This window comes from Gopherus evgoodei, chromosome 4 (assembly GCF_007399415.2).
Source record: "Gopherus evgoodei ecotype Sinaloan lineage chromosome 4, rGopEvg1_v1.p, whole genome shotgun sequence".
Taxonomy (NCBI): domain Eukaryota; kingdom Metazoa; phylum Chordata; order Testudines; family Testudinidae; genus Gopherus; species Gopherus evgoodei.
The window spans coordinates 93,320,596-93,344,407 of record NC_044325.1 but is presented as its reverse complement, the minus strand read 5'-3'; the positions used below and the strand labels follow the sequence as shown (position 1 = coordinate 93,344,407).

Genomic DNA, 23,812 nt, shown 5'->3' with positions numbered 1-23,812 from the left:
TATTAAAATTGTCTGAATGTATTGCCATTTCCTGTCCCTACTAGCCTTCTCTTTCTTGTTTCATTGGATTGCTACTGATCTTGTAGATAAAATGGAGAGAGTGGTTATGGACAGGACCATTTATGACTGCATTGAAACTTAGGATTCAGAATTGAGGGTTGTATATATGTACTGTCATTACAATTGACCAACAGACATGGCCTACCTCCTGCTAAACTGCTTTAGAATCTTTCCATGATTGTGAGCCTTGGCTTGTAACATCTACCACAGTGGCGTCCCACGTGTGGGTGGGGCCATTTTTGACCTATGTGGCCCTTCTGGGCAACTATATTAAGAACTTCAATTTGATTGTGAACTGAAGATGAATTCCTGAGCCACAGTGCACCTTTCAAGTGTCTGGGCCACTTCTGTTGCAAGAGAGAGGAAGTAAGAGGCCCTGCTTCCACAATTGGTCCCTTTTTTATCATAATGGTCCTCTCTGGCCTTGGTATTTGAACTGCTTTCCCTGCAGCCACCCAAAGCAACTTTGATGTGAGGCTAAAGTGCTCTGAACAGCAACTGTTCAGTTCTTGCTACAGCTGCTCCACCTCTTTACCATTGGCCACCTGCTGAGTCACAGGGAACGGAGAAGAGTATCATTGACTACTTTATTGCCTGTTTCCCTGCTAGGATGTAGGAGCCCTAGGGTGAGCAGGCAAGGAGATCAACTGACTGCCTGAGTGTAGGAAGTGCCTATTGCAGAATGGGTCTTTGCTCCCTCCCTCACCCAGCAGCACGGAGAGGGGTAAAGAAATAGGCAAGAACCAAAAAAAATGTTAGTGCCCTGATTTTCTGCTCCAAGACATGTTAGAGAAGCTTGGGGAATGTTATTGACTTGTGTCAGCTGGCTATGGACTTGAGTGTAATGTAATGTTTAAACAACATTGCTGTCTTTTTTTTTTTTTTTTGAGGAGATCCTATAGAATATAAAATAAGATGTTAATAAATTACAGCAATTGTATTATGTATTGTATTTGATTACACACACACACATAATGTAATTTATTTTTTAGAAACACTGGTATTACCCCTATTAGCTGGCTCCAGACTGCAGCATTGTTGTGTGGAGAGTGTAACATCAAGAGTCTAGTGTATGCTGGGCATCTCCTAGAGCAGGATCTAGTGAGTGTTTATATAAACATGAAGCTCTGCTTCTTTCTGTCTGCTGGAACAGAGAAGAAAGGGTTGTGGTTTTTGTGTTTTGTTTTTTTTCTCTTCCACCAGCCGTTTCCAACCCTTATCCCCCAGCTTGCCTGGTGTTTAGGGGAGACTGGTATCTACTCTACTCATCTTAGCCTTTTTTGTTTTGTTTTTTAGTTCCAGCATCAGTATGTAATAGAAATGATTTTTTGACAATTTCACTGCTGCACAAGTTGTTCTGAACAGCAGTAGAGAAACTGACCAATCTTGCCCATTCCACTCTGCTGATGCTTTGCAAAGCTGTGAGCACAGCAATGGATACATCAAAGCTGTCTGCATATTCAGGAAGATAATTGTGCGTAAGTTTACATTTGGTTCACATTGGGAGGTTATTTTTACAACCATAATATGCTGAGCCAAAATCCTAGTATATAAAATAAATGGGAACACAGGCAAAAATGAACCTGTAATTTTAAGAATGAAAAAATATCAGCTTATTACAAATGCAAACTAAGATAGTGAGTTGCCATGTCACAAGCAATAGTCCGTATTCCAGATCACAGAGATATTTTGGATCCCTTCATTTTTGTAGCATGATGTGTACTAGAATTTTTCCCAGTGAAGCTATTAAATGACCACTTTTTTTTAACTTGGCCCTGCATTCAGTCAGGAAACTAACGGAAATCTAAAGCAATGTGCTGCAAATTACGCTGAATTTTTTTCACTCATTTATACTTAGGTTTAAAGAATAGGCTACTTGATCTATTCTCACTGCTCAGCATTCATGTTAGGTGTTGCAGGACAGGTATTTTCCAAAATAATTGCCCAATTAGTTACCTACTTATTCATAAATGCTCTTTGTTTTTTCAAATCCATAGTTACTGTAGATATGACTCTTAGATTCTCTTATCTCACCTCTCCTCATATTTCACTGTGACACATGGATTTAGTGTAACAAAATGGAGTGAAAACCAAGAATAAGAACATACTGCTTAGGGTTACCACTTTGGTAATTTCACTTGTGGAATAAAAAGTGACTTCATGGCATCATATTGATGAGGTAGGTTTAAGGGGGATTCCCTAAGCAAAGTTAACTGACTTTGTTCGGCTAGACTTGCAGCATATGGGATATACTGAGAAAATGGTGGGATTTATAGAAACCCTAATCTGCCAGGATAGCAGGAAGAAAAGGACAGTTATTTTTATCAATGAGCCTAAATACAAGGAAGAGAAATAAACACAAGGGGGAGAGGGGTATCTGTAAGACAAAACAGGCCAGATTCTTCCTCAGGCAATTTCAGTATGGCTTCTGTTAACAGTGGTAGGAGATGTGCACCAGAGACAGCAGAATATAGCCCTTAGATTTTAGGTTTGTGTTTTGTTTTATGCGTATGTTTCCTGTGTTCACATTATTTCTCAGGATAATGCCTCACAGCTAGATATGTTTGAGAGAGCAGATTGTTGCTTTGGAGATTTTCATCAAATTACTGGTTACTTTCAGTGTGGAGCATATAGCTAAGTGATGGAGCATCCAATTTTTAAAATTACATGTTGCAGCTGTAGGCAGTTCTCTTTAAAGTTTCATAACCTTTGTGTTACAGGTGTGATTATTAATTATATGCAAATACTTGATATTTGCGAATTATCAATAATGGCATGTTAACATAAAGCCCACTTGACAAAAGTATGTAAGTATTCTGTTTCCCCATTGGTAAAAGGGGGATAATGAGGCACAGATTGCAATTTGACTAAGTCGCACAACAAATGAGTGACAAAACCTTTATCTCCTGATGCCTAGCATGATGTCCTATTAATGGAACATGCTACCTCTTTATTACCAAACTAAAAAGTTTGCAATTCAAATGATAAATCAGATAATAATACAGTGGGGAAACCATAGCTCTAATTTTGACTTTAATTTTTCCTTTCTGAACCTTTAAAGAAGCTTGGCATCCTAAATGTTGGCTGAGTCTCCAGGGGCTTAATATTTTATTGTTTTCATGCTACCCCGTGCTGAGTTTTCAGTAACTGAACAAAGGAGCCATATGCCCATTCTTCTTGGTAATGGAGTCCTGTAACTTGGACCTTAAGGACTTCAGACTCCTGTCCTCTATAACCACACATGCTATGTTGGACAAATCTTACATTAACAACACAGTTGTGGGTCATGAGACCACTGATATACAGTCTTCCAAATGGTTTTAAATAATTGCAGAAAAAAGACTGAGGATATTTTTCCTTCTGGAGTCAAGGCGCATTTCACTCAATGTTTTATGTTTTTGAAAGTTTGTGTCAGGGTGGCTATGTAATTGATATAGTTGAAAAATGTTACCCCAGCCAAAAGAAAAGCCAGCAAAATGTCTCGCACAGCATGTGTGAGTTTCTCCTCAGGAAATCCTTGTGGCTCACTGTTTCTGTCAAGCAGGGTAATGTGCTTGTAAATTTCATCTGACAGAAAATGTATTGCAACATCAACAGCACCAGAGAACTGCAGAGCTAAATTGTGGAAGAGTAACTGTCAAACCCCTTCAGTGAGCTGTACCATAAAGAAACTTGTGCTAGGAAAAATAAATGCAATGTGATACGAAATCTGAAGGAGTAGCTCGTACTAGTGTCAGTACAAAGGAAATTCCCTCCCCATTCCCTGAGCAAACAGTGAGGTAAAAATATAGTTACTTTCCTCTTCTTGCCCAGTTAACTTGGATAAATTGGGCCAAGAAACACTCGTACTTATCTGGCAGGAGGTTAAAACAAAGATAGTTGGACAGTTTATCTAATTTGTGTTTATGTATGTCTGCTCATGTACAAAGAGAGAGCTGTCAAAAGATGAGTGCTAATTTTGTTCCTGAATTCTTTTCTCTCCAGCCTGTCACCCTCATCTTGTCTTTTTCTTTCTAGTCAACATTTTTAATATTGCCATTCTCTTTTGTCCTATCGTCTAAACATCTCTTGACTTTATTACTCTAACCCCTCTTCCTCTCTGGACTCCCTAAAACCCATATCACCCCTCTAAAGTACATCTAAAATGCAACTGTTAAAGTTCTTCCTTATCTACCAGTAAAGCCATGTCAAGCCTCTCTTTACATCCCTCCTCCAGCTCCTTCTTGCTCCCTAGAGCAGGGTTAGGCAAGCTATGGTACACGTGCCCAAGGCGCCAAGTGAGCTGATTTTCAGTGGCATTCACACTGCCCAGGTCTTGGCCACCAGTCCGGAGGGCGCTGCATTTTAATTTAATTTTAAATGAAGCTTCTTAAGCTTTTTAAAAACCTTATTTACTTTACATACAACAACAGTTTAGTTATATATATTATAGATTTATAGAAAGAGACCTTCTAAAAATGTTAAAGTTATTACCAGCACGCGAAACCTTAAATTAGAGTGACTAAATGAAGACTCGGCACACCACTTCTGAAAGGTTGCCGACACCTGCCCTAGAGCTATGTCTGCGCTTAACTCCTGGGAAAATTCTGCGCACAATATTTTAAAATTCTGCAGATTTTATTTGTCAAAATAACTCTATGTAATCACACCAGTTTCAATTATTTTGGTAATTTATTTCAAAATGCCTGTCAGCAACTATGTCTATAACAATACAGAGACACAAAATTCCTCCAGGAGTAGAGTGTTAAGGAATGATGATCCAGTTCTTCCCCGTGAGAGTCCGAGGGGGGGCAGAAATCCACACTCTTTTTCCCCCAAGCCCAGCCGCACACTCCCAGGCCAATCACTCGCATGCACCCCCTACTTCCTCTCCACCCAGACCCCATCTGCAGGCCCCCAGCTCAGACATTTGCACACGCATACACCCAGAGCCTATGGATCCAGAGGGAGAAACAGCGTGATGCTGGGTCCCAGGCCTGTATGGAGTTCCCTGCAGGCTGCCTCCTTCCTTTAGGGCATGCTGAGAGCTGCAACTGTTCCAAACCCTCCAGCTCCCTCCCTCTTCCCCGGGCAGTGTCTTCTGTGTGCGAGCTGGGCTCTGCTGGGTCCAGTAGCCCCTAGTGGCAGCCAGCAGCTCTATAGCCCATTTCTCTGGAGGAAAAGGAAATTCTGCACAAAAAACATTAATTTCTGTGCAAATTGTTCATGTGCAGTGGCGCAGAATTCCCACAGGAATAACCCTTCAAGCTAGGGCTGTGATTCCCCTGCTCACGTACACATGCTCACGCTTGCTTTTATTAAGCTAGCATACGTCTAAATAGCTTTGTAGCCACAATAGCATGGATAGCAGCAGTGGCTGAATGGTTGAGTTGGGCCAAGTACATACTTGCACCACATATTCCTCTACCCCAATATAAGGCCACAAATTTGGATATAATGCGGTAAAGCAACGCTCGGAGGGTGGGGGGGGAGCTGCATCTCCGGCGGATCAAATCAAGTTTGACATAATGCGGTAAGGTTTTTTGGCTCCCGAGGACAGTGTTATATCGAGGTAGAGGTGTATCTAATATGCTAGACCTCTGCTGTCCTCCTTCAGAGCATTCTAATATACTTGTTTCTTCCTCAGTATTCTAAAAAGTTAAATAGTTTTCTCTACTCCATTATTACAGTGAGTGAAATCAGGAAAAACTAATTCTACTGAGAGAGAAAAATAATAAGATTGCAAGTTTTGTTTTTAGGTCTCTGAATGCACTTTAAGACGTACTCATGAGAAGTGCTGTATTAAGAGCTAGGTATTATCTAGTCTTATTTGTCTGGTTCTTAGATTGTATCCGGTGTAGTCGTGGCTGTGTCAGTCCCAGGCTGTTAGAGAGACAAGGCAGGTGAGGTAGTATCTTTTATTGGACCAAATTCTGTTGGAGAGAGAGACGTGCTTTTGATCCACCCAGAGCTCTTCCCCAGGTCTAGACCTGATGATGTTACTTCACCCACCTTGGTTCTTAGATTGTAAGTGTACTCATAATGGGGCAGGAGATAGTTGGATCCTGTACAGTGCCAAACACACTATTGGTCCTTACCTAATTATATTTAATATCCTTTATAATAACTTACCTAACTACTTCCATTCACTTTCAGAAGTGAACAATCCCAAAATCTTTTCTTAGTTGGATCCTGTACAGTGCCAAACACACTATTGGTCCTTACCTAATTATATTTAATATCCTTTATAATAACTTACCTAACTACTTCCATTCACTTTCAGAAGTGAACAATCCCAAAATCTTTTCTTATGTTTAAGCAAACTCTCATGACATTTTTAAATAATAAAGTTGATAATGCTAAATGGTTGTGTTTATTGCATAACCGCAGTCCTTAAAAAAGCCTAAAATGCATATTTAATGGAAGACTCCAAAAGAATAACTTCTGCTGTAATCATAAATGCACAGCTGTGGCATCAATCTTTCTGAAGGTGAAGTGCCTCTTGCTGTCTTTGGTTGCTGTACTGTCACCCATTAAGCTGGAGTCCTGATGCTCCAACTCAATATTTTCACATGGGTAGGGCTTTTTTATAATTCTTTTATAGTTAAATGTTTGCAAAATATTGGCATTAGCCTATGGCACTAATTACTTCATCCTGCTCTTTTGTATTAGTTATAGAATTAGCCAGCAGGAAACTTGTGAAGAAAGAAAAACTAAACATTGTTTCAGCTGTCTGTCTTAGTTGCACTGGATTTTTGTCATCACTTTATCACAGGGTTACAGAATATTCCATAATAAAATAATTCCATTTTATAGATTAAAATAACTTATTACATTTTTAACACTGCTGCTTGCGCTACATATTCAGGTTCAGTATTAAAAGTGCACTGTGTGTCTTCCCATCAGGAGTACTTACAGCAGTGGCACTTTATCTGGAAGTGGGAAAATTCATAGTATACAATGTGTTGCTAGATAATTTTTGCAGAGCCTTCTGGAAATTTATTGCAGAGTTGCCTGCTTCTAATAGCAACTGAGAAGTAGGAAGAAGTAGATCCCTGCTAACTAAGGGTATGTCTACACTACCGGCCATATCGGCGAGCAGCAATTGATCCAGGGGGGTCAATTGATTTATCGCATCTAGACTAGATGCAATAAATCAATCACTGAGCGCTCTCTTGTCGACTCCTGTACTCCAGCTCGGCAAGAGGCGAGCCCTACTGACCTCTTCCTGTTTTTTTCCTCTCTTTCCTTTGCATCAGGATAGTTTGCAGTTGTGCCTTTAATAATGTCTCCTTGAGAAACTGCCAACTCTCCTGAACAACTTTTTCCTTTGGATTTTCTTCCAATCGGACCAGTTCTCAGAGTTTGTTAAAGTCTGTTGTCCTCATTCTGTTGCTCTCATGCTTTCCTTCCTTAGGATTATAAAATCTAACATTTCATGATCATCTTCACCCAAATTACCTTTTATTTTCAGATTTGCTACCAATTCCTCCTTGTTGGTCAGAATGAAGTCTAAAATGGCTGTCCCACACATTACTTACTCCCTTCCTGAAACACAAAGTTGCTCTTAATATATATACAAGAACTTACTGGAAATCTTATGTTTTGCCATATTACTTTAACAATCCAGATATCTGTTGGGGAAGTCCCCCATTACTGCCAGGTCTTGTGTTTTGGATATTTCTGTTGTTTGTTCTAGAAATGTCTTATCCACCACCTCTTCCTGATTTGATCGTCTATAGTAGACCACTACCATGATGCAACTCCTTTTTTATCTTTACCCAGAGACTTCAACTGGTCTGTCTCTCAATTCTTTCTCTTTCTGGACCTAAGAACAAGTGTATATATTCTTGATGTATACTGCATCACCACTTCCCTTTTTATCCTGCCTGTCCTACCAGAGCAAGCTGTAGCCTTTCTATCAATATTTCAGTCATGAGACTTATCCTATCAAGTCTCTTGTGCCAATTAAGTCATCATTCATCTTATGGACTAATACTTCCAGTTCTTCCTGTTTTATTCTCTTTAATCCTTTGTTAGGATATAGATATTCAGGCCTGTCTGCAAAGGCTTATACTTTAAGAATGAAGGTGTATTCTTATCACTAAGCTAGTTATAGAGGTATAAAAGAGAGAATCAAAATCACTGTCTGTCTGTGTAAGAGCCTTCTCTTAATGTGACAGTCTGAGGTCTGGTTCTTGGGCTAAGGCTTTGGCTAAGCAGCAAAGGCAGCCATTAACTGGGAAGTGTATGGTTACATCCTCACATTCCAAACTAGTCGTATTGAAATAAGGTTCTATTGGGCTGTTAGGAATATCAGGACAGGATTGTATTCCTATCAGCTCCAGAGACAGGGAAGAGTCTAGAAGATGTAAAAGGAAACTTAGTTTGATAGCATCCTGCCTGGCAAGAACTCACTTATCAATAGCTGGGATGTGAAATCCTCATTTCTGTATTTTGTGGCACTGTAGTCTCCACTTCCCTATTGTTTATCTGTATAATCTCTGTCTGGTTCTGTGATTGTTTCTGTCTGCTGTATAATTAATTTTTGTTGAATGTAAACCAATTAAGGTGGTGGGATGTAATTGGTTGAATAATCATGTTACAATATGTTAGGATTGTTTAGGTAAATTTCAGTAAAATGGTTAAGGTATAGCTAAACAGAACTCAAGTTTTACTATACAGTCTGCAGTCAATCAAGAAGTAAGGGAGGAATGGCGGGGTGGGGGAATTGGAATCATGTTTTGCTAAGGTGAGGGAATGGGAACAGGGACACAGGCAAGACTGTGTGGTGTCAGAGCTGGGAACGGGGACACTAAGGAAGGAAACTGGAATCATGCTTGCTGAAAGTTCACCCCAATAAACCTCGAATTTGCACCTTCAGACTTTGGGTATTGTTGCTCTCTGTTCATGCGAGAAGGACCAGGGAAGTGAAAGGGTGAAGGAATAAGCCCCCAACATCCTTCTATTTGTGTATAGATGTGAAGGTTTTGAGCAGATTCCCCCACTGATTTCACTTTTGTTGTTCCTATGACCCTACTGAAAATGTCCATATCCTCCCCACTTCCACCCTCTCTTCCCCCCCAACATATAGCCCTCTGCCAAGGTTACTTTTTTTATTGGATGCCTGTGGACTTTTGTCACATGCCCTCTTTAAACCTAGTTTAAAGTTCTTCCCTTTACTATAGCCAAACTAGGACTCCTGAAAAGAAATCAGTAGAACTCTAAACTATAAAGCACTTCATGCTGAAGCAATGTACAAAGTCACTGAGGTGTTCTCGGCTACTGACTTTGAGTTGTCTTGAAATAAAAGTCACCCTGATGCATACTAAATCCAAAACCACATCCTCTACTTCGAAGAGTTCCTTGGCTGTGTTTTCTCCCAAACCCAAGGAGTAAACATTTCCATAATTTTGTCATTGGGATCATCTCAAAAAAGCGTAATCTAGTGAAAACAAATATAGCTGAGATTTTCCACTTAAACATCAACTTTAAAAGGACTGGATGGATCAGGGTATGAGATTGATAATGGAATCATTTGTTTAAATTGTAGCCCAGTGTTGTCCTAAACACTGCAAGAAGACAGACTAGACACCAGGAATAAGGTTAACTGGGCCACAACTTTGTCACACATCTGGGAACTATCTAACAATAACTCATCCCTTGCAAGTTATTTCGTGTGTAACTCATACCACATGGCAGAAGGCTGTCATCCCCGCACCCAGTTAACTTAGCACCAGTACTGTTGATGGGACCTGACTGCCCTCATACAAGGGTCGGGGGAGTAGAGAAAAGGTTGTTTCCTTGCTGTACGAGACAACAGAAGACCCAGCATTCTTCTAATCTGTTTAAGATTCTGGTTTATCCAGTGCTATTGAATGAGTATGTACACAGGGAACCTGCTATGTTGTGACAAAATGGATTTTAAAACTTAACCTACCCATGGGTCCCTGAACTGCTGAGACGAAGGTGAAAAATCCCATATTTCTTCACTGCCAAACTGACCTGAGCAAAATTCCTTTCCCAGTCCTCAAAAGATGACAAGCATGATGCCCTTTCCAAGGTCTAAAAAACCCAATTTTACTCTAACCCCCATGAGTGTGGAGCATTCTTTCTTGGCATGGAATAGCAGCCCTAGGCGAGAAGGGTTATAAGTCCTCTTGGATGTACAGGAGCCAGTAAATGTGTGCTGCATCCTTCAGCCCCGGAGCTGTCCTCAAGCTCAGAAGGAGAAGTGGAAGGGATTTAGGGTTTTATTCCTTTGTGGCCCAGACAAAGCCACCAAATCTCTAATGCTACAAGGCCTGTGAGCATTTGAGTCCTGTGTTTATGGGAATCTTACCCTGTGGATTTATTTGGTGCAGGATGAGGTCCTTAGTAGCTACAATCTTATCTGATGGCGATTCAGTGGGTATTGTGAAAAGGTTTTTTTGAGTGATTGCTCATGTTGAATCCAAGTACAGTGAAGTTGCATCATAGGTGCATTTAACTTAACGCGATTTTTAACAATACGTGCTTGGCAAAACGAAACAAAAAAGAGAAAAATAACAATTTAAATACTGTACCTGTAGTGTGGGTGATTCCGCCCACCATTCCACTCAATGAGCGTTTGACTATACGTGATTTTCGCCTTACTTGCTGACTTCAGAACCTAACCCACGTGTAAGATGCGACTCCCCTGTAGGTGTGCACGCACTGCATGCAGTCATCAGACCATTCTTCCCCTAGCGGTACCTGTTGGGTCAGCTGTGGAGCTCCCTGGAGTCACGCCTTCAAGATGTTGTATATAGGTCCCTGCCAATCCACTGCCTCTTCTGTTCTTTCTTACCACTAGTGATGGTCGTTTGAGCAGCTCTCTTGCTACGGCAAGCAATCCCCTAGTGAACTCTTTCTTGTTGACCCTGTAAATAGTTCAAAACTTAGTATTAGTTAGTCAAGTAGTTTTTACTTATCTTAGATGCGTTTCAGTTGGGGGGTTTCCCGCACTATGTTTCCCCTCCCAAGGACTGGGGCATGCCTCGGTCTCAAGGGTTTCAGCCATGAAGGTCCTGTCTAAAATCCATGCCAAAGGGAGACCTACACAACTCCTGTTTAAAGTATTTGGGGGAAGCCCATCAGACTGATAAGTGTAAAAACTGCAGAGGCTTCTGCCTGAAGACAAAAAAGGAGAGGGATTTCAGGCTGAAATGGCTACTCATGGAGTCGGCCTTTCATCCCCAGCCAACTTCAGCAGCGTCCGACCCCAAGCCCAGCACTTAGGTGCACAGCGCATTAGCCTCAATAACAGAGGCCACACGCCAAAAAAGTACTTGGGCTCCGGGGACCTTCAGCACCACCAGTCCCTGGTGCCGAAGACCTCCTTCGGTGCGAGCACTTGGCACCACTCCCATTTGCCAGTGTCGCACAAAAAGAAGAGGTCAGACAGAGGTTGCTCTCCCACTAAAGCAGTGGAAGAAGGAGGCACCAACAGGGTGCATCCCATGCCGGGACACACTGCTCTGGCTCCTATTCAGCCTGCACTGTTGACTCTGGCCTCACAGGGAGGTCTGTCGAGTATGGTTCTAATGGACTCCCTGGTACAAGAGGGTTGACGGGAGGATTTAGACCTCCCTTCCATGGAGGACATCTTTTTGAGGCAGCCAGAGACCTCAAAGCAATGACAGCATAGTCTCCCATCCAGGCATCAGCACTACCGCAGAGAGACACTGTGCCCTCTAAGGGCAAGCCGACGATAATGCGGCACCGCTCGTCCTCACCCCAGCACTATCTCACTCCACACTGCTTTGGTCACTGGGCTCAGAGTCCTCATCAGAGGCGGAATCGTGCACCTCTAGGCGAAGCCAGCACTGTTCGTGGCACTGCTCCAGACAGGACGAAGGGCAGCCTTTGCCTGTAATGGCATGGCCACTCCAGTGGCAGGCACTGGCTCATTGATCCTTCTGGAACCCGTGGGCCTGCCACCAAGCCCAAAGGCTGGGGTCCAAATCTTTGTTTGTGATTTTGGAGTCACGTCCCCTTCCATCTTCATGAGTATTTGTTGCCCGCGAATCTGCACATGAATGCGAGTTGAGCATGCAGGTCAGCACCAAAATAGCGGCAGGAGCTGAGGCCAGTGCTGAGACGGGCATGGAGGCCAGCACCACTACTGCCATCACACAGAGCGCTTCTGTGCAAGGGGATCCCCATAAACCAGAGAGGCAGAAAGATCCAGTGCCCCAAGGGGCATCTTCCCCTGATGAAGCCATGGCAGGCACATCCACCACGCTACCAGCCATGGACAACAGAGCCCACCAGGAGTTGATCAGAAGGGTTGCTCAAAATTTGGTCATGCAGGCAGAGGAGGTGGCAGAGGAGACCTATCCCTTGGTTGATATTCTGGTGCCTAAGGATCCCTTGAGGGTGGCTTTGCCTCTCATTAAAACCATCAATTACACTACAAAAGCATTGTGGAAAATGCCTGCCTCCTTTTTTCCCCTGCATGGCAAAAGTGGGGGGAAGTACTTTGTCTTCAGAAGGTTATAAGTACTTGTTCACTTACCCTCAGCCAGACACTGATGGTGGAGGTGGCCAACCAGAAGGGAAGACAGGGACAGCTGGGACCGACCGCTAAGTCCAAGGTGGCTGGGAAGCTGGACCTCTTTGGTAGGAAGGTATACTCTACGGGGGGCTCCAGTTTCAAGTTCCCAACCAACAGACAGTCCTCAGCTGCTATGGTTTTAATTCCTGGAACACATTGTCCAAATGTAAAAAAAACTTCTTCCAGCAGACTCCTGCTCTGAATTTGCTGCTGTCCTGGAGGAAGGCAAGGTTGTAGTGAGGATTTCCTTACAGGTCTCCTTAAACTCGGCAGCCTGTACCATGGCAACAGCCATAGCTATGAGAAGAAGCTCATGGCTTCAGGGGTCAGGACTCTTCCACGAGCCGCAGCAGACCGTTCAGGACTTGCCCTTTGACTGTGTAAGGCTCTTCTTAGAGCAAACAGACACTAAGCTCCACAGCCTAAAGAATTCATGGACAACTCTGAAGTCCTTTGGGCTTCATACGCCAGCCCCACAAAGGAAGCATTTTAAAACACAGCCTGCTCCTCGCTTCTACCCAGCTCTGCCTAGGCAGGACTATAGCAGGAAGCGGGGCAGAAGTAACAGACAGAGGCCCTCTCAATCCTCCTCTAACCAGGGTCAGGGCTCAGTGAAGCATCCTCCAGCAACTAAGTTAAACTTTTGAGGTTGCACCTGAGGGCAACTCACTGGTTCAGATCCCGGTTTCCTTCCCTTCATGAATAGTCTATCCCATTTCTACCGTGCCTGGGCACAAATCACCTCAGACCAATGGGTCTTGAGTGTGGTAGAATTGGGATATTCTCTCCAATTCTGCTCCTTCCCGCCTTCCTATCCTCCTTCCCTGACCCTCCTCATGAGCAACTTCTCATGCAGGAGATGCAAATGCTCCTACAACTCAGAGTGATAGAGGAGGTCCATCTAGAATTCAGGTGAAGGGGATTTTATTCCCAGTATTTCCTAATCCCAAAGGCCAAGAATGGGTTCAGACCTATTTAGATCTGCGAAACCTCAATAAATTCATGAAGAAGATAAAGTTACGCATGGTCTCCCTTGTCTGCCTCCATCCCCTCTCTGGATTTGGGAGACTGGTATGCCACCCTCGTCTTGAAAGACACGTATTTTCATTGTCCATAGTCCCACCGCATAGTTGGTTCCTCCACTTTGTGATCAGCAACACTTGCTATCAGTTTACAGTTCTCCTCTTTGACCTCTTGGTGGACACTCGAGGAGCCGTCAAGTGCATGGCAGTCATGGCAGCCTTCCTGCGGAAGCGGCAGGTACAAGTATTCCCGTATCTTGATGACTGGCTAATTTAAGGCTGCTCCAGGGCCCAAGTGGAGGCCCATGTGAGCCTAATTCAGACAACGTTCCACAGGCTCAGCCTGATACTGAATGTGGCAAAGTCGACCCTAAACCCTACTCAAAGAATAAGTTGATCAATGCTGTCCTGGACTCTGGTCAAGCCGGGGCTTTCCTTCCAAACGCTTGCTTTCCCACAGTGGGTACCATCATAAAGGAACTCAAGCGATACCCACTACTACGGCAAGGAATTGCCTGAAACTGCTCGACCATATGGCTGTATATACTTATGTAAAATCAGGGAAGATGAGGCCCTCTTCTAGCAGTTGAGGTGTGAACACCAAGAGAGGAGAAACTGCTTTTGTAGTTGTCTAGCCATTCAAAGTCTTTGTTTAATCCTGAGCTGATGGTATCAAATTTGCAGATGAACTGAAGCTCAGCAGTTTCTCTTTGCAGATGAACTGCTAGAAGAGGGCCTTATCCTCCCTGATTGAACTAACCTCGTTATCTCTAGCCAGATTCTTGCTTGCATATTTTTACCTGCCTCTGGAAATTTCCACTACATGCATCCGACCAAGTGGGTATTCACCCACGAAAGCTCATGCTCCAATATGTTTGTTAGTCTATAAGATGCCACAGAACTCTTTGCTGCTTTTACAGATCCAGACTATCCCTCTGATATTTATACATAAGTAGTACAGCACGCCAGGTTGCGTCTCCGCCCTCTTGAGGCTTGGCTAGCCTCGGTGTACAGATCAAATAGAGATCACCTAGACAAGTTGATTACACTCACCCCCCCGGTTATCAAATCCCTCAAGTTATGGCTCAACCCCCAAGTGATGTGTGGGGGAATGCCCTTCTCCGGGCCCTAACCCTTGTCTCTAGTAACAGCCACATTGACGATGGGTTAGGGGGTACACTTAGGAAGTTGCAGGACTCAAGACCTCTGATCCCAGGCAGAACTTTTGCTGCACATCAACATCAAGGAGCAGAGGGCAGTCTGCCTTGCTTGCCAGACATTTTCAGGCCCATCTAGAGGGCAGATATGTATCAGTATTGACCGACAACACAACAGCAATATTCTATACAGACAGACAGATGTTGCTCTCTCCTCCCCTGTGCTGGAAAGCCCTTAAGCTGTGGGACTTCTGCATTGCCCATTCGATACACCTGGAGGCATCCTACCTTCCAGATTCCCAGAACGAACTGGCCTATCATCTGAGCAGGTCATTTCACAGTCACGAGTGGTCCGTCCACCCAGATGTTGTGATCAACATCTTCCAATGGTGGGGGTTTCCCCAGACTGCTTGCAACGAAGTACAACAGGAAGTGTCACCAATTTTGCTCCTTCCTGAATCACAGCCTAGGCTTCTCTCTCAGATGCTTTCTCGTCCCTTGGAGGAACCATCTACTCTACTCTTTTTCGCCCTTCCTGTTTGTACACAAAGTCCTGCTGATGGTCAGAAAGGAGGGAGCATCAATTATCTTAATAGCACCAGTGTGGCCCCACCAGCAGTGCTTCACCATGCTTCTAGACCTGTCAGTGGACATGCCTATAACCTTGCCCCTGGTCCAACACCCGGCTGTCTCCAGCATCCTAATCTGAAGTGTCTCCATCTCAAGGCATAGAAACTCCATGGTTAAACCCCTCAGAGCTCATATGCTCAGACTCTGTTAGAGAAGTCCACCTTAGCAACAGGAAGCCATCCACTAGGGCCACCTATCTGGCCAGGTGGAAAAGATTCTCCATTTGGGCATTACAAAAACACACTCCCCCTTTACAGTCATCGATTCCTTTTATCCTGGACTATTTGCTGCATCTAAAACAGCAAGGTCTGTTGGTATCATTAATAAAAGTGCACCTAGCAGCTATCTCAACTGTCCACCCTGGTTTGGCTTGTCACTCAGTTTTCGCAAACTTCATGGTGGACTACTTCTTCAAGGGATTAGATAGGCTCTATCCTCAAGTAAAACAGCCAATTCCCCTATGGGATCTCACCTTGTACTCTCTAGATTGCTGGGACCTCCTTTCAAACTTTAGCAACATGCTCTCTCCTCTACCTTTCCTGGAAAGTAGCATTCTTGATAGCTATAGCTTCAGCCTGGAGGGTGTCTGAGCCTAAGACTAACCACCATACAGGGCCTTCTATAAGGATATGGTGCATTTCCCATCCTTCCTGCCGAAGGTAGTTTCACAATTCCATGTGAACCAGGGTATTTTTCTTCCTGTGTTCTTTCCTAAGCCTCACGCTAGCCACAGTGAATGCTGCACTCCCTGGATGTCAGACAAGCCATTAGTCTTCTACATTGAAAGAGCAAAGCCATTTCAAAAATCAGCACAACTCTTCTTCATTGCGATTGTGGAGCGCATGAAGGGGCTTCCATTCTCATCCCAAAGGATCTGTTCTTGGATCACATCCTGTATCCAGGTGTGCTGTGACTTGGCAAGGATACCTGCCCCTGCATTGATAGCACACTTCACAAGGCGCAGGCATCCTCAGCTGTGTTCCTGGCACAAATTCCTATCCAAAACCTCTGTAGGGCACCTTTACATCGCACTGCGCAATCACACAGCAGACCAGAGATGATGCAGCTTTCAGCAGAGCAGTGCTACAATCATTGATTCCATAAACTCTGACCCCGCCTCCTAATAAGGCTTGAGAGTCACCTGCTTGGAATCTACATGAGCAATCACTCGAAGAAGAAAAAACCATTACCTGCCTCTCGTAACTGTTGTTCTTCGAGATGTGTAGCTCATGTCTATTCCAAGACCTATCCGCCTCCCCTCTGTCAGAGTATCTGGCAAGAAGGAACTGAAAGGCAGCAGGTTGGCAGGGACCTATATACACTGCCATGAAGGCGCAACTCCAGGGGACTGCACAGCCACCCTGACGGGTACCGCTGGGGGAAAAACCAACGACTGTACATGCAGAGCAAGCACTCCTACTTGGAATGGACATAAGCAACGTATCTCAAAGAAAAACTGTTCCGAGAGGTAGATAACCTTTTGTTTTTTTAATATAGATGATAAAGATTCCCCCATAGTCCATTTTCTGTGCCAGTACCAGGCTGTCCGCATCTCGAAAATCACCATTCTCCGCTATCTAGGGTATAAAAAGCAAATGGCTAACTTTCAAAAATTCAAGCAATAAATGCACTAATTCTTGATTTTTGTGGGGAAAGATTTAAAATAGACAGTGTGATTTGGAAGGGGATTACTAATGGAAGTGAAAGATTACAAGGTTTTACCACTTGCCACTAATGAATGTACTGTTATCTTTGTGGGATTATTAAGCCTTAAAACAGACTTTAAGGTAGGTCAAATATACTAACTTCTATAATCCATAAAAATACTTGTGACTTTTTATTCTAGAGCAAGAAACAGCACATTCCTTATCGTAACAGCAAGCTTACTCGTTTACTGAAAGATTCTCTTGGGGGGAATTGTCGGACTATAATGATAGCTGCTGTTAGTCCTTCTTCTATGTTCTATGATGACACTTACAACACTCTGAAGTATGCAAACCGAGCAAAAGATATTAAATCTTCTGTAAGTAATATGTATACAATATTTTGGAAGTATTAGAGTCTACAAAGGGCTTGTCTACATCAGAAAGTTGCAGCGCTGGTGAGGGAGTTACAGCGCTGCAACTTAGGAGGTGTACACATCTGCAGGGCACCACCAGCGCTGCAACTCCCTGTTTGCAGCGCTGGCCGTACTCCCGTTTTGTCTCGGGTGTAGAGGATCCAGCGCTGGTGATCCAGCACTGGTAATCAAGTATAGACACTTACCAGCGCTTTTCTTGACCTCCGTGGAATAAGCAGGTATCCCAGCATACCTGAGGAAGCCTCTGGTAATCAAGCTGGTCTCCTTCCCCGGCTTGCTCTCGCGTTCCCCGAACCCCGAGCAAGCAGGTCTCCTTCCCTGAGGTTTGCTGGGTGGTTCGGGGAACGCGAGAGCAAACCGCGGCGAAGCTGGTCTCCTTTCCCGGTTTGCTCTCGCGTTCCCCGAACCCCCGAGCAAGCAGGTCTCCTTCCCTGCGGTTTGCAGGGTGGTTCGGGGAACGCGAGAGCAAACCGCGGCGAAGCTGGTCTCCTTTCCCGGTTTGCTCTCGCGTTCCCCGAACAAGCAGGTCTCCTTCCCTGCGGTTTGCAGGGGGGTTCGGGGAACGCGAGAGCAAACCGCGGCGAAGCTGGTCTCCTTTCCTGGTTTGCTCTCTCGTTCCCCGAACCCCCCTTGGAGCCGCCCAACAGCGCTGCAGTGTGGCCACATCTAACACCACTTGCAGCACTGGTTGCTGTAAGTGTGGCCACTCTGCAGCGCTGGCCCTATACAGCTGTACTAATACAGCTGTAACAACCAGCGCTGCAAAATTTTAGATGTAGACATGGCCAAAATTAAAATAGCATAAGATTAAAAGAACAAAGCAGTTATGTGTCTAAAGAACCATGTAACTTGCAATTAACTTGGCTTTCGCTTCAAAATTCTGTTGAATCATCTAGTCTAATATCCTTTATTTTCTTATTTACATTTTCTACTTAAATATTTTAAGATGTTACATTAGAAATCAAATATCATGTGTTTAAGGTAAATGCCAATGCTATTCTTCAAGAATGCAAACTTTATTTGCCTCAGGGAAACCATATATCTCAATGTACTTTACAAAGGTAGTTAGATATCATTATCCCCAATTTTCTATATTTGTGAAATATGTGCCCTTTGACATGCAGAATGTGCCCGTAACCATTGGCAGAATTAGAAATAGAACCACAGTCTTCTGGCTTCCAATCTGATTTAACAACATACTTTTGTCTCATCTTGTAATACAGTACAAATTTAATTAGTGATATTTGTGTCTAGTACAGTTACTGTGTGTGATATATCATAAAGAATGTTGTTAAAATTTAACTCTCTTTTCTTTAACAGTTGAAAAGCAATGTTGTTAGTTTGGACAGTCATATAAGTCAATATGTTAAGATTTGCAATGAACAAAACAAAGAGGTATGTCAGTCTTAATCACTATAATTACTATGCTAACGTCACTGAGGTATAAGCAGAAAGTATATAATGAATGAAAGTATTCGGTAAGATTTGTCTTACCATTTCTCTGTAGTTTTCCTAAGGAGCAAATGTTTCCATGTTCTATTCAGGGGGATATCCCTAACTGTTAATTTAAAAATGCCTTTTACAAGAGAAGCACAGAAAGATAGTGAAAAATAAATTACACAAGGCAAGCTTTGTATTTTAATGAAAACATATTTTCCTCATTTTTCAGATCATAATGCTGAAAGAGAAACTGAGATCATATGAAGAAGAAAAAACAGCCATTCCTGAAAACCATGGTATAAGTGTTCTTTCAAACCAGCAGCAAGTGGAAATACAAAGGTAACATCATATTAAGGTCTCATTTTGACAAATTTAGGTTTGCAGAATTTTACCATAGACTTGTAAAGTCAGTTCTATTCTTTTTTTTTTTAAAACAAAAAATCTTTGTTTCAGCTTGATTCATGTTGATCTCTCTAAACTAGATGTGACATTATACTCATATCGTTTTACAGTACATCTTGATGGAGGGATTTAAAATTAAACAAATCTCATGATAGACTCTTTTTGTAATTGGTCTCTCTTGACTCCGCTACAGAACTTTAAGTTAACGGCAGGAAAAATATCAGTTGGTGAACTTAATGAACATTTTTTTAGCTTCCTATTCAGTGATAAACTTTCAGCTATTAAGTTTCAATATAGGCATATGAGCTTTCTAAAGTTATATATTAAAGGCCATATCTTCCATTTGTTATAATCTGATGGCAAAAACAGTACTGTAAAGGAATAATCTAGTTTTTTCTTTTTAAAAACGGGACGTTTAAGTGCTGGATTGGAGTTAGTGCGTCAGCAAAAACAAGTAGCAACAGGGTATACATTTCACTATATTAAGCTTTCTATTTAAAGGTTCAGAAATCATGCACACTATACAGTGCAAAGAAAAAGCAGATAGTTGAATCTTTTAATAAACCTGTAAAATGATGATACTTGATTGAGACATGTTGTATAAATTTAAGAAATACTTGTAAAGTGTGTGAAAGATGAAAAAATGTGACGTATTAACTGAAAATCCTCCTTAAATTGTGTGGCTAAAAAATAACCAAAAAAAAAAATAACCAAAAAAAAATAAAATAAACCAAAACACTACACTCCTAGAATCCTGAAAAGGACATTGGTCTGCTTACTAATTAGTGGACAAATAGAAAAGCACAAATTGATTTTACCCCATCTCTCATCCTCTTTGTTTCTAATGGAACATGAAATGTATTCAGATAATTTGAAAATAAAAAGTTTTCTGAAAAAATCTTGACTGCTGATTATCTCTCTTTAAAAGAAAAACAGAAGAATTAATCATTTGATGCTTTAACTATCAAGCTAAATTATTGGGTAAAACACTATGAGTTCTATGGAAGTCAAGGTGCTCACTCAATTCATATACATCAGCATTTAGGGGGAGGGAAATGTCGAAGTTCTGAGATTTGTACATATTTTCCTTTTAAATATTTACCAGTTTGACAAAAGTGTGGGTGTTTACTTTAGTCAGCAGTGTTTGTTTACCGTTGACCACTGAGCCTTACAAAAATCTGAACTTCGCCGTTGAGTCTTTGTTTTAAAATGTTTATCTTGTATGCACTCTTTTTTTACAATTGGTTCAGTTTGTGTGATCTGTGATTTATGTATGTTGGAGGTACCATACAGAGCACCATACAGAGGATTCGTAGAGTAGGGAGAGGATTACTCAGTTTTGGGCACCATTTTATCAGGAAAATGTATTGAAACTGCTGAGAATTCAGAGGAGAGTAACGCAGGCAATCCACAAGCTAGAGAAATGGACTCAAAAAAAAAAAAAAAAACCCATAACTGAAAAAACATATATTGACAGGTTTGGCTAACTTAACAATGTGTAGTGTGTGGGAACAGCAGACATTTATAAACACCAAGAACATAGTGGAATTATTTGGGATGGTACAGTTTTGCGTTGAGCTAGGAGCAATAGAATGAAATTGGGAAACAGAGAACTTAGGCACAGTGTCAGGAAGAGTTTCCTGACAGATGTATTAGGGTGTTGAATAGTCTCGCAGGGGAAGTAATTGAAGTCCATTCCACAGGACTTTAACAACTAGGCTAGGTAAAAATCTCCCAAAATGTACTACAGAGAACAATCCTGCCCTACTAGTAAGCTGGTCTAGATGACCTAATAGATCTATGAAATGTTAAATTTCTTAAACAGTAACATAGAATTTATTGAGATTTTATAAGAACATAAGAACGGCTGTACTGGGTCAGACCAAAGGTCCATTCAGCCCAGTATCCTGTTTGCTGACAGTGGCCAATGCCAGGTGCCCCAGAGGGAGTGAACATAACAGGTAATGATCAAGTGATCTCTCTCCTGCCATCCATCTCCACTCTCTGACAAACGGAGGCTAGGGACACCATTCCTTACCCATCCTGGCTAATAGCCATTAATGGACTTAACCTCCATGAATTTATCCAGTTCTCTTTTAAACACTGTTATAGTCCTAGCCTTCACAACCTCCTCAGGCAAGGAGTTCCACAAGTTGACCGTGCGCTGTGTGAAGAACTTCCTTTTATTTGTTTTAAACCTGCTGCCCATTAATTTCATTTGATGGCCCCTAGTTCTTGTATTATGTGAATAAGTCTAACTTTTCCTTATCTACTTTCTCCACATCACTCATGATTTTATATACTGCTATCATATCCCCCCTTAGTCTCCTCTTTTCCAAGCTGAAAAGTCCTAGCCTCTTTAATCTCTCCTTATATGGGACCCGTTCCAAACCCCTAAACATTTTAGTTGCCCTTTTCTGAACCTCTTCTAGTGCCAGTATATCTTTTTTTGAGATGGAGACCACATCTGTACTCAGTATTCAAGATGTGAGCGTACCATCGATTTATATAAGGGCAATAATACATTCTCCGTTTTATTCTCTATCCCCTTTTTAATGATTCCTAACATCCTGTTGGCTTTTTTGACTGCCTCTGCACACTGCGTGGACGTCTTCAGAGAACTATCCATGATAACTCCAAGTTCTTTTTCCTGATTCGTTGTAGCTAAATTAGCCCCCATCATATTATATGTAGAGTTATTTTTTCCAATATGCATTACTTTACATTTATCGACATTAAATTTTATTTGCCATTTTGTTGCCCAATCACTTAGTTTTGTGAGATCTTTTTGAAGATCTTCACAGTCTGCTTTGGTCTTAACTATCTTGAGCAGTTTAGTATCATCTGCAAACTTTGCCACCACACTGTTTATCCCTTTCTCCAGATCATTTATGAATAAATTGAATAGGATTGGTTCTAGGACTGACTCTTGGGGAACTCCACTAGTTACCTCTCTCCATTTTGAGAATTTACCATTTATTTCTACCCTTTATTTCCTGTCTTTTAGCCAGTTCTCAATCCATAAGGACCTTCCCTTTTATCCCTTGACAACTTAATTTACATAAGAGCCTTTGGGGAGGGACCTTGTCAAAGGCTTTCTGGAAATCTAAGTACACTATGTCCACTGAATCCCCCTTGTCCATGTGTTTGTTGACCCCTTCAAAGAACTCTAAAAGATTAGTAAGACACGATTTCCCTTTACAGAAACCATGTTGACTTTTGGCCCAACAATTTATGTTCTTCTATGTGTCCTGACAATTTTATTCTTTACTATTGTTTCAACTAATTTGCCCAGTATCAACATTAGATTTTCCGGTCTGTAATTTTCAGGATCACCTCTAGAGCCCTTTTTAAATATTGGCGTTACATTAGCTATCTTCCAGTCATTGGGTACAGAAGCCAATTTAAAGGACAGGTTACAAACCATAGTTAATAGTTCCTCATCTTCCCATTTGAGTTCTTTCAGAACTCTTGGGTGAATGACATCTGGTCCCGGTGACTTGTTAATGTTAAGTTTATCAATTAATTCCAAAACCTCATCTAGTGACACCTCAATCTATGACAATTCCTCAGATTTGTAACCTACAAAAGTTGGCTCAGGTTTGGGAATCTCCCTAACATCCTCAACCGTGAAGACTGAAGCAAAGAATCCATTTAGTTTCTCCTCAATTACTTTTTCGTCTTTAAGCGCTCCTTTTGTATCTTGATCATCCAGGGGCCCCACTGGTTGTTTAGCAAGCTTCCTGCTGCTGATGTACTTAAAAAAAGATTTTGTTATTACCTTTGGAGTTTTTGGCTAGCCATTCTTCAGACTCCTCTTTGGCTTTTCTTATTATATTTTTACACTTAATTTGGCAGTGTTTATGCTCCTTTCTATTTACCTCACTAGGATTTGACTTCCACTTTTTAAAAGATGCCTTTTTATTTCTCACTGCTTCTTTTACATGGTTGTTAAGCCTCGGTGGTTCTTTTTTAGTTCTTTTACTGTGTTTCTTAATTTGTGGTATACGTTATCAAAAGTACAAAGAAACTGGCCACGATCTAGTTATTTAAAAGACTGGAATGTGGTGTAAATTTCTGGACAAACTAGTATTTTACATGAAGGGGTCTACTTTTTTTCTTGTACTAATAATTTTGTATGGCTCTGTTTATTTTAGAATCTGGGCACGTGCTAAGAAATCAAACTTCATTTTTTGATTATTTGTGTTATGTGAAACTCTGGCTAAAATAATAGCCTTAGCTTCTGCTGCTTCTGTTCCTGCTTGCCATCCAGCCTCTGGTGCCATCCAGCCTGCACTGCTGCTGACAGCCATTCTGAGGAAAGGACAAGTATTCCGCAGTCAGTTAATTTGTTTGCTTTCAATACAGCTGCTTATTAAAATTATTTTTATACGCAGTCAGGCTGTATAAAGTCTGCATACCCTATCTGAGTTGTTGCTACTGCCAAATACTTCTCTGACAGTGT

At 42.0% G+C, this 23,812-nt stretch overlaps 1 protein-coding gene across 1 annotated transcript in view; it reads left to right on the top strand.

The window, feature by feature from the left end:
• Positions 1 to 23,812, top strand: part of KIF18A (kinesin family member 18A) — a 131,089-nt gene that overhangs the window by 31,637 nt on the left and 75,640 nt on the right. Inside the window, exons 7-9 of the mRNA XM_030560216.1 lie at positions 17,272 to 17,448; positions 18,826 to 18,900; positions 19,175 to 19,284. Of these exons, the coding sequence (XP_030416076.1) occupies positions 17,272 to 17,448; positions 18,826 to 18,900; positions 19,175 to 19,284 (362 nt within the window). The remainder of the gene's footprint in view (positions 1 to 17,271; positions 17,449 to 18,825; positions 18,901 to 19,174; positions 19,285 to 23,812) is intronic.